The 11,019-nt window shown below is 46.7% G+C and overlaps 5 protein-coding genes across 5 annotated transcripts; 3 read left to right on the top strand and 2 right to left on the bottom strand.

Annotated features, from left to right (window-relative positions):
• Nucleotides 1-497: 497 nt before the first annotated feature.
• Nucleotides 498-2,150, top strand: N7462_000853 (putative MFS sugar transporter; the record flags this gene model as incomplete). Its single annotated transcript, XM_057072579.1, has 1 exon — nucleotides 498-2,150. The coding sequence occupies one exon, from the start codon at nucleotides 498-500 to the stop codon at nucleotides 2,148-2,150; it is 1,653 nt and encodes a 550-aa protein (XP_056939109.1).
• Nucleotides 2,151-2,657: 507 nt separating this feature from the next.
• N7462_000854 (glycoside hydrolase family 131 protein) lies at nucleotides 2,658-3,629 on the top strand (the record flags this gene model as incomplete). Its single annotated transcript, XM_057072580.1, has 4 exons — nucleotides 2,658-2,751; nucleotides 2,823-2,942; nucleotides 3,027-3,191; nucleotides 3,252-3,629. The coding sequence occupies exons 1-4, from the start codon at nucleotides 2,659-2,661 to the stop codon at nucleotides 3,627-3,629; spliced, it is 756 nt and encodes a 251-aa protein (XP_056939110.1). The 5' UTR covers nucleotide 2,658.
• Nucleotides 3,630-3,951: 322 nt separating this feature from the next.
• Nucleotides 3,952-4,752, bottom strand: N7462_000855 (SDR family oxidoreductase; the record flags this gene model as incomplete). Its single annotated transcript, XM_057072581.1, has 1 exon — nucleotides 3,952-4,752. One exon carries the CDS (start codon nucleotides 4,750-4,752, stop codon nucleotides 3,952-3,954), a length of 801 nt encoding a protein of 266 aa, XP_056939111.1.
• A 1,703-nt stretch (nucleotides 4,753-6,455) lies between these two features.
• On the top strand, nucleotides 6,456-7,722 carry N7462_000856 (uncharacterized protein; the record flags this gene model as incomplete). The annotated part of the gene is made up of 2 exons (XM_057072582.1): nucleotides 6,456-6,739; nucleotides 6,798-7,722. 2 exons carry the CDS (start codon nucleotides 6,456-6,458, stop codon nucleotides 7,720-7,722), a joined length of 1,209 nt encoding a protein of 402 aa, XP_056939112.1.
• A 319-nt stretch (nucleotides 7,723-8,041) lies between these two features.
• On the bottom strand, nucleotides 8,042-8,821 carry N7462_000857 (YoaK family protein; the record flags this gene model as incomplete). Its single annotated transcript, XM_057072583.1, has 1 exon — nucleotides 8,042-8,821. The coding sequence occupies one exon, from the start codon at nucleotides 8,819-8,821 to the stop codon at nucleotides 8,042-8,044; it is 780 nt and encodes a 259-aa protein (XP_056939113.1).
• Nucleotides 8,822-11,019: the final 2,198 nt, after the last annotated feature.

Consider the following 11,019-nt stretch of genomic DNA (forward strand, 5'->3'; position numbering starts at 1 on the left):
CGATCGAATCTCGGCTTGTTGAATTTAGGAGGCTTAAAGTCCCGATATTCCAATTTAACCTGTGAAATAGAAAATAAGCTTCTCGGGAAAGGAATTCCAGTGGCGATCTCCAGAAATTGGGGCGGAAGACAATGAAATCCGGGGGAACCGATTCTTTTTAGCTAATGTGATCCCGTTTACAGTTCGCCTGGGGAGGAAGCTCCACAATTCCCAAATTTTGCCTCAGTTCCCAAGTCCACAGTCATCGCCTTCGCCAATGAGCTCTGAATTTTCCACTCCAGGGTGGATAAACAACCCATCAGGTCCTGGTCCATCCAAGTTACTGTCCTACGGTGAGCGGAGATGTCCGTCAAAAGACCCCCAGAAAGAGGTCCTGACTGTATATAGTACAATGATTCAGCTTCACTGTGACATTCTTGGGCGAGAACTGCTTGCAGAAATTGCAACAGTCAGGAACCTTCGACAGCCGCGATTTTCTTTTATGCTCTGTGTCTCAAATGGCACCCTACTTTGGACTCCGGGGATCTGCCCTCAGTAGGGCTATAATCTGGCTCGTTGTTTGTCCGGCGTTTGTTACCTATGGTTATAATCAAGGAGTTATGGGAGGTCTTTTGACTCTAAAGTCATTTGCTGAGACATTCCCTCAGATCAACACCCTCACCACAACGGGGGTGGAGCAACAGCATAATTCCACCATTCAAGGTAAAACCTGCGCAAAGGCCGTGTCAAATCAAGAAAGAACAAACCCTTGGCACTTCTTATTTTCTGAAGCCGTTACTGATATGGTCATTCTTACAGGGACCGTGGTCGCACTATACACAGTCGGGGGGATGTTCGGCTCCCTTTCATGTATTCAATTGGGTGATATGCTAGGTCGGCGTCGTGTCATCTTCATCACATCGGGCATTTCAATAATTGGCGCTATTTTGATGGCAACGTCATATTCTCTTTCTCAATTCATCGTTGCCAGGCTCGTCCTTGGATACGGCACGGGCGGGTATGTAGCCACCGTACCTGTCTGGCAAGCAGAAATATCGAAGACGACAAAACGAGGTGCCCATGTGGTCACTGACGGGATTTTTATCGGTGCCGGCATCACGATTTCCCTTTGGATCGATTTTGGCTTCTATTTTGTCACCGGAAGCTCCGTCTCTTGGCGTTTTCCACTCGCCTTTCAAATCATTCTATCATTGATCGTCATGACATTTGTCATGATATTTCCTGAATCACCCAGGTGGCTTGTGAAAAAGGGACGTGTTGATGAAGCTCGCGCTATCCTGGCAGCCCTTGATGATACAGAGCCCGAGTCTGACCAGATCTCAATCGATATTCGGGACATTGAGATCTCTCTGGCACTTTCTGGGTCCGGATCATGGAAGGATATGTTGACTATGGGAGAGCAAAGACTATTCCACCGGACAATACTGGCAGCAATGGGTCAGATGTTTCAACAAATGTGTGGCATTAATCTAATCACATTCTATGCCACGACTATTTTTGAGCAGTACCTTAAGTTGAGCGCTGTTCAGTCGCGGATTTTGGCGGCGTCTATGTGTCTTACCCAACCACTAGGGGGATTCTTGGCTTATTTCACCATTGATCGCCTTGGTCGACGTCCTCTTATGCTATGGAGCGCCGTAGGCATGTCAATCTCTATGGCTATTCTGGCTGGGACAAATTCCCTTGAAGACAGCACGGGTGCAATGGTCGCCGCTGTCGTTTTTCTCTTTGTCTTTGAGTTCATCTTCACCGTCGGATATTCGGGATTGACTTTCTTATACGCAACGGAGGTGGCACCATTACAACTACGGGCGGCGATCAGTGCAGTTTCCACCACTGCTGTGTGGACTTTCAATTTCCTCCTGGCAGAAGTAACTCCGGTCGGGTTTGACACAATCTCGTACCGGTACTATATCATCTTCGCCGTTCTTAACGCTGTCATTGTGCCAATCGTGTACTTTTTCTTCCCCGAGACCAATGGCCGATCCCTGGAAGAAATCGATGAAATTTTCATCCAGTCTCGAAACATTTTCGATCCGCCTCGGATTGCTCGCACAATGCCCAAAATGCATGTCGGCGAGAGCTACGGCATCGAGATGACCCAGGGGCCAGATAGCGAGGAAGCCGGGACCAAAGTGACTAAGAGATAGAAAAACAAGGAATTGTGTAAACATGCCTAGAAATATCTAAGAGCAATGTCTCATCGTAGAACTGTCTCTTCTTTAAAGTTTCAATTTTTAATACAATGCTCGATTTGAGGATAATTCAAGTCACAGGTATTTTGAGCTGCCTAGCGGTGACACTGGCGTGCTTGGCGCTTTTGAACTGACAAGAAATGTTTCATGGCTGAGACCCTGACACTTGTTCGGACCGTGCCCCATATGGGAAGAAAATTCGTCGATCACCCGTGTCTATGGACTGAATATTCCGGAATTCTTAACATTAAACAAGGACTATACTTAATACAGTGCTTTGTTTCAACATGGTTCCAATATTGAACTTAGCCGCCCCTAACTGCCCCACTCCGTTTCGTTTTCAGAGGTCCCTTTAATTGGTAAGTTATTTAAGAAGGCTCTAATTCTGAAAATAGTTGAGTCGAAAGAAAAATCTTCTGCTGGAACATTTGGTAAATTGAGCTCATTCATACCTTTCGACAGGATGACAAAGTATCTGGCATGGATGACTACCTTTCCAGTCGCCGCGCTCTGCGGCGATATTTTGTGGAGTGGAATCTTCAATAGTTCGGCTACAGTAGCTGATTTTGATAAATGTAGGCCATTGCACTTGCTAGAAATTCCCCATGGCTTATTTTTGCTACCTAGGGTCTTGGTCAAATCAAATTGCACCATGGCAGTGGTATATTCATGGCACAGGATCCACGGATGAATATTTGGGACTTGCGGAAGAATATAAAAACCCTGCGGATACTAGTGATGCTCAAGGTATCCGAATAACCATTGTGAGTTTTGTGCTCTGAGCTAATTGACGCGAGTTCAGCGGTCTCCAGTCGAGCTGACTAGTATCAGGATGGAACTTCATTCTGGAATGGCCAGACAATGGAACGTAGTGAGCTCATCCCTCAGACATCTGAGGACCTGGGGAGTGGACGTCTTTTCTACCATTTTTCTTTGATGACCAACACGACCAACGCTCCAAATCCTGGATTTGAACACCAGATTGCCTTCTTCGAGGTAGAGCTTTGAAATATCCTATCAGATTATATCTTCGCACTAATAATCTTTATCATGCAGAGCCACTTCACAGAGTTGAAGTACGGTCTTCTAAGCGGCGCATCAGCCAGTGAGGACAACACCCTCCGATGGTGTGTTAGTGGAACGACAAAGTGGTCCGCAGACCTAGAAGCTGGAAATTGGTATAATTTCGCCTATGACATTGACTTTGATTCACAGACGGTCGGGCTGTGGGCATCAAATGGGTCAGATCCATTGACCTCGGTGGTAGCGGGTGTAAGCGCAACAACATCGACGAATTCTGCAGACTGGCACATTGGAGAACTACGGCTAGACAATGGAGGAACGAACGCACAGGCAGAGGACTGGTATTGGTCTGGTATCTTTGTGGAGAACGCACCGATTACCACTGCGATTGCTGGACCACTGGCGGAGTAGATGTGTCGAAGGTGCACCGTCAGATCTGTTGACCTAATGACACCTTTTACGTATGATCTCAAATTGAATTCCACAGCTCCAATTCGTTTCATATTGATATCAAATCAAAACATCCAGGATAAGGTCATTGTACATATACAGGCTGAGCCTGCTTAACGTTTTCTAAAACCTCAACCTCTTTTACTTTGCGGTCCGGAATAATAAGGAAAGAACTGATGAGATTCATTGAGTCATGGAACTAGATTAAAGATTTCTTTTTCAAGGCGGCTCTCTCAAATCAGCTCGTGGGTGGTTGTGAATTGAATTATGTACAATATTGCATTTACCGCACGCAGTATCCGCCATCAATGCGCAGATCATTGCCAGTCATGTAAGTACTGGCATCACTAACAAGGTAGACATAAGCGCCCTTGAGTTCTTTTGCCTGGCCATTCCGACCCATTGGGATCATGGAAAGCCACAAATCCTGGACTTTCTGGTCGACAAAATCCGAGAGACCGGTGTCAATGTAACCAGGAGAGATGCTGTTCACGCGGGCAAAGTCACGCCACTCGTTGGCCAGAGAACGAGCCATATGAATACAGCCCGCCTTTGCAACATTGTAGGAAGTCTGTTCTTGAGGGAAGTTGGCGATATGACCCGACATGGAAGATGTAATGACAAAGCTGCCAGTCCCGCGCTGCTTGAAGTGTGCCCCCACTGCCTTGGCGCAGTGGAATGTTCCTGTCAGGTCGGTTTGAATCACTTCGGTCCAGTCCTGTACGGTCCCATCCAGCACGCCACTGCTTGCAGTTCGCCCAGCGTTGGCAATGAAGGCGTCAATCTTGCCGAAATCCTTGATGACTGTGTTCACAAACTCTGACACGCTGTCCCAGCTCGAGACATCGCACTTGTAGGCCTTGACCTTGACTCCATACTGCTCTTGAAGCTCCTTGGCGTTTTTCTCGCCACCTGCAGCTCGAGAGGAATAGGTGATCGCCAAATCGGCACCCATTTCGGCGCATCCACGGGCGGCTTCGATGCCCATACCACGGGGGCCCGATGCGCCGGTGACGACAACCACCTTGCCCTTAAGGCTCAGAAGGTCCTTCAGACTATCGGCCTGGGGAACTGGAATAGGCATTGTGAAATAAGAATGTGAAGTTTAGATTCAAAGGTAATTGCGATTCGAGTAGTTGGAGGAAGATGGAAAGAATTTCGGTGAGGGAAAGGATGACGAGCGGGGAAATGGAGTGAAGTAAGCAGGAAGGCTATTTGAGTAAGAACCGGTGGACCAGTAATTGAATTAAATACCGATTCTGTGAATCAAATCCTTGTCCTGTGGCTTATATACACGTCCTGGTGGATGCTCGCCCTATGACCTAATGATGGAGTATCCCAGTTGCTGAGGGTGCCCCCGATACGTTGGTGCTCATGAGAACCTTCAGCGCCTGGCCATGTATTTTGAACCCTGTTCTATCCGGCTCCACAACCCCCCACTTTGGCTTTTGCGTAACGGGTCAGATTATGGAATTCCGGTTTGTACACGGCGAGGCCTGTTTGGATGGTCCTCAAGTGGAGCGGATGGCCGCGGAGGAGATGATGTCATCACTACTCATGCAATCCGGACTCGCGAAACACTATTGATCTCATCGGTTCTCGCGCTTCCTTCACAGAATTTTGATGATTTCTCCATTGGCCATTATTTAGGCCAATATTTATCAATATCTTTGGTATTTGAATTCTTACTGTTTACCTCCCATCATGATAAATCCGCGGTGCGATATTCAAGCGATTTTTGAGCCCGCAGCAATTTGTGCATTCATATTCAAGTCCATGAAAATAAAAATTAGAACATCACTTACATATTATTTGGAGGCTCCGTTCTCAGTAATGTTTAAACTGATGTCCAACGAAGTCAACGATCACGTCCCCGGTTGTCTTCTCCGCCGAGAATGCCTTATTGATTAGGAAGTCCATGATTTTCATCTCGGAAGGCCCCGCAGTTGAACATGACGAATAGACAAAGGGGGAAAATCCGGCTTGTTGTATAGAGAGTCGTTGACTCAGCGACTTTGACTTGTCCCCATATCAGCAAAGATATTTCCCAATTTCAAGAAATATGTTCTTAGATGATCCTCAGCAGCTGGATTTGAACTCCAATCAGAAGAAAAAGAATCATGCAACAGGATAGCCAGCCTCAATCAGGCACCGAGCCTCAAAATGAGCCAATACGCCGGTCTTCAACTGTGAGGACAACCAGCACGTTGCACCACAATGAATTTGACGACTCGTTCATATCAAGGTAGAGAGCCCTAGATATATATTTGGTAGAAAATCATCAGAAAACACGAAGAGTTGACCAAGCCCCAAACAGAGTTCGGTCCTTTTTCAATCGAGAAACCCATATTGGACACGTTGGTCGACATCCCCTGAGAGATAAGGAAAATGTCGAAATTCATACATGGGATGGTCCTGATGACCCAGAAAATCCGTGTGTCTTACGTGTTTGACCTCTTAAATCAAGGGAAGTATCACTGACTTGTATAGATTCAACTGGAGTAAATCGTACAAATGGGTTTTGACCTTAACCATTTGCTTTATGTGAGTCCAGCGAATACGATCCCGTCCCCAACAAAATCAGAATCCAAAGTTCATTATATGCATAGCTCGATCCTGACTGGACTGCCCGCCGGATCCTACGGGGCAGGAAACGTATGGATGGAACAACAATTTCATGTTCAAAATGAGCCATTTCCCAATTTAGCTTGGGCAACAACATCTTGGAATATGGGAGCTGCTTTCTGGCCTCTCATCTTCGTTCCACTGACAGAATCCTCAGGACGAATGCCTGGTTATTTTGTCTCGTACTTCATTCTGGTCATCTCCCTATTTCCATCGGCTTTTGCACAGAACTTTGCAACACTTGTGGTCACCAGATTTTTCGGCGGCGGTGCATCCTCGGTCTCAATTAATATTGTTGGTGGCAGTATCAGCGACGTCTGGTACGGCAACAAGGCCCGCAGTCTTCCAATGTCACTTTTTGGGTTCACCAGCGTAGTCGGGATTGCTCTAGGTCCCTTTATTGGAGGTGCGATTCAACAGATACATAAAAAGGACCCATGGAGATGGTAAGATAACATATTCCATTACAACAATCCACATGATTCTCTAGCTGATCATATTTAGGATCTTCTACATCCAAATCATTTATAATGCCGCCTTGATACCTGTTTTCTATCTCATTCTTCGTGAAACGAGGGGAGACGTTATTCTCAAAAAACGAGCCAAAAAGCTCCGGCATGAAACCGGTCGTCCGATTTATGCAGAAGCTGAGCTAAACACCACGAGCGTGTGGAAGCTTCTGCAAGTGTCATTCGAGCGTCCCACTAGAATGCTTCTCACTGAACCTGTCGTCATATTCTTCACATTGTGGGTCAGCTTTGCATGGGGCATTCTCTTTCTGTTCTTCTCCAGTGTAGGTCAGACATTCAGCAATAACTATGGCTGGGGAACTTTCACCACAGGTCTTGTTCAGCTAGCTATCTCTGTTGGCGCGGTGATTGGCACTGTCATCAACCCTTTGCAAGATTGGATTTACTTGCGCACTGCCCACACAAATCGGGAAAACCCCGGTCAACCAATTCCCGAGGCACGTCTGTATACATCTATACCTGGAAGTCTTCTCTTCGCGGGCGGCTTATTTTGGTACGGTTGGGGTAGCGTCGGGAACGGATCCATCCAGTGGATCGTGCCCACGCTCGGTATCGGCTGCACCGGTGTGGGGATTTACTCCATCTACATGGCCGTGGTCAACTATTTAACAGATGCTTACGAGAAATATGCGGCCTCAGCCTTATCCGCTGCCTCACTGGGACGAAACACATTTGGTGCATTTCTGCCACTTGCTTCATATCAGCTTTTTGATACCCTGGGCTACGGATGGGCTGGTTCATTGCTTGGATTTGTTGGAGTTGCACTGTCAGTTGTTCCAGTAGTTCTTGTTCTCAAGGGGCCGGAAATTCGCCGCCGAAGCCCCTTTATGCGGGAGTCGATGTTTGAGACCCATGATGAAACGATTGAACGACAGTACTCAGAAAAAACAGAGGTGTAGAATATCTTTGACTTGAAATATGATATTATGTTATTCAAGACTGTAAATTTGCTAACTATCGCATGATTATATCATCCCCATTTCATAGCTTATCATACTCCTCTCGTAAGAAATGGGACATTATCTTTACTACTACTCAGCTTCCTGCTTGCACCAATATTCGTAGCTTTTCACAGATAATTATAATGCTATCAGGCGTAGGGATAAATTGTTGGTGCGAAGTTTTCCAAGGAAAGGCCAAGTCTTGTTGTTGGATACCTGACTGCCGGTCCTCAGTTGATGTGTTATTTATCTTCTCACTTTCACCTTTTCTCGATGTTTATATCGCATTATGTTGATCTTCATCTCGCTTCCATATCAACCATACGAGAATAATGACGACTTTGAGAAATGCTGCAGTCCACAGAGCACCCATCAGGCCAACTGAGCTATGTGCCCACAGCCCTCCCAGGATGGTGCCAAATAATAAGCATATCACTGCTCCTATGCGACGCAGTTGGCTGGCATCACTAACGACTCTGGGCGATAGAAGATCAGGGTGCGAAAACAGATCGCAATAGATGCTCGTGAGAACAACGCTGGTCAATCCATTATGCTTGAGGACTCGACTAGTCACTGCTTGTCCACTGCTTTGGAAAGCCACTAATGCGATGGGGACAAGGACCAGCCAGCTCAATGGTGCGTCTCGAGCTGGCCGGAAAACGGTGACTATGCTGGCAGCGATGGCGATACAGAGAAATTGCACAAGGAACGAGGTACAGAGAACCCAACGTTGCCGCGGTGGAAAGATACGATGTAAGCTTGCAAAACAAAATGATCCCAGGCAGAATCCTGCGATTGAGACCCCCGATTTGATCCAACGGTCGTCATTGGTCCCGACGAGCCCAAGTGCGAAGTAGACCGTATTACCGGTTTGCATGCTCACAAATGAACCCCAGATGAAGACAGCCGAGCTATCTAATAAGCCTGTTATAACATAACAGAGCAGGAGAAGAAGGTCTCCGCGACGTGGATCGAGTTCATTTTGAAGATAATGAGATAGTTGTTGACGCGGTCGGGATGGGCTGTTACCTAACAGAGCATCCGATTCGTGTGACATGGCAACGCTTGGAGAGAGAAGAAAATCTGGCTCGTTGTAACTATCTGCTTATGAGAATCCAAAGAGACGTTGTCCAATAGATTTGAGTATGCTCATTAGTGTTCTTAGATTGTCAAGGGAAAGCCTGTACCGAGCCCTTTCTCGCGGCCAGCAAAATTTGTTTTCCCGGCAAATCTCCGGGCGTACAGTAACAGAGGTACGTCATTCTCCAGGCCTATTGGCCCGCGGGAGAAGAAGGATTCAAGCACGCCCCACTGAAATATGTTACTACTGTAGGAGACGACTTTGTTCAGAGCCAAACGATTGTGATCATGATCGGCCCGCAAATCGGCAGGAGTAGACTTTATAGGAGTACCGCTTGATATTGATATGACGTCATTTCCCTTCCGTAATATCTTTATGCTGGCCCTTGACCCTAATTCCTCACTATACATCGTTTACCCGTCCGTATTTGATAGTGCTGTTTTGCTTGGCCATTACAACTACTCGTAGTTAGGACGCATTCAAAGCCTAATTATTATACAGCCGGACCCAGGTCGGGACGGAGTGTTAGGGGAGGATTTTGCATATCTTGAAGATATCAAACAGAGAGTTGATAGCAAAGGCAATAAATTATGGCTGATGTCATGGGACCTCGAAGAAGACCACGGAATGAAGTCCAGCAGCTTCAACCTTTGGCTAACGTATTCCACAAGCGAGCTGCGCACACAAGCGAGCTGCGCACCCCACCAAAAACGCGTCTCCCATCTTCTACCTACCACCTTCCACCATACACTATGCCACCAAAACGTTCCGAAAAGCGCTCAAAATCGCCAGATAGGGAGGGTAGGATACTACTTGCTATCAAAGCTATTCAAAATGATACTACCCTATCTATACGAAAAGCAGCAGCGGTTTATAGCGTGCCAGAGAGCACGCTTCGAACGCGTATGAAGGGTGTTTCAAATCGCCAGGAAACACGCGCAAATAGTCATAAATTGACACAAGAAGAAGAAGATTCGCTTTGCCAGTGGATACTATCGCTAGACGCCCGAGGAGCGTCTCCTAGGCCTTCGCATATTCGAGATATGGCAAATCTTCTACTAGCAGCGCGCGGCGATACTACACCTACTACTATAGGTGTAAATTGGTCTTCTAATTATATTAAGCGGCGACCAGAGCTTTGCACACGATTCTCTAGACGCTACGACTATCAACGTGCGCAAAACGAAGATCCTACTAGCCTACGTGCGTGGTTTAGGCTAGTAGAGCGTACGATTCATGAAAACGGGATCCTTCCTAACGATATCTATAACTTTGATGAAACAGGCTTTGCAATAGGCTTGATATCTACTACTAGAATCGTTACACGGAAGGATCTATACGGTCGGAAGCCACTATTACAACCTGGAAATCGGGAGTAGGTAACAGTAATTGAATCTATATCGGCTACCGGCTTCTCGCTTCCGCCGTGTATAATATTCAAAGGGAAGGTATATATTGCTAGCTGGTTTGATAACCTTCCTAGCGACTGGCGATTCGAAATATCACCGAACGGTTGGACTACCGACGATATAGGCCTACGCTGGCTAGAAAAGCTCTTTATTCCAGCAACTACTAGTCGTACGCAAGGCAAATATCGCTTGTTAATATTAGACGGTCATGGAAGCTATCTAACACCACAATTCGACCAAATCTGCCAGCAAAATAACGTTATACCACTCTGTATGCCGCCGCATTCGTCACATCTTCTACAGCCGCTAGATATAGGATGTTTTGCTATCCTTAAACGCGCATACGGTCGCTTAATTGAGGCCCAAGCTCGCTTAGGATATAACTATATCGACAAGCTCGACTTCCTAGAATCCTATACCCTAGCACGCCAGGAAGCCTTCCTACCTAGCACTATACAATCAAGCTTCGCCAGCGCCGGCCTAGTTCCGCTAGATGCCGACCGAGTCCTATCGAAGCTTAATATATCGCTTCGAACACCTACACCTCCTACTACTACTAGTAGGCCTAGTAGTAGGAGTAGCGCTTTCGTGCCTACTACGCCACATACGATTAAGCAGCTTAGCAAGCAAGCTTCATCTATCAAAGCTCTACTACGCAAGCGCTCGCGGTCGCCAGGAAGCCCTACAGAAAGAGCGCTAGATTAATTAATTAAGGGGTGCCAATTAGCGATGCATAACGGAGCGCTTCTAGCACAGGAAGCTAGG

This window comes from Penicillium macrosclerotiorum (assembly GCF_028827735.1).
Source record: "Penicillium macrosclerotiorum strain IBT 26536 chromosome Unknown utg000001l_segment0_segment0, whole genome shotgun sequence".
Classification (NCBI taxonomy): domain Eukaryota; kingdom Fungi; phylum Ascomycota; class Eurotiomycetes; order Eurotiales; family Aspergillaceae; genus Penicillium; species Penicillium macrosclerotiorum.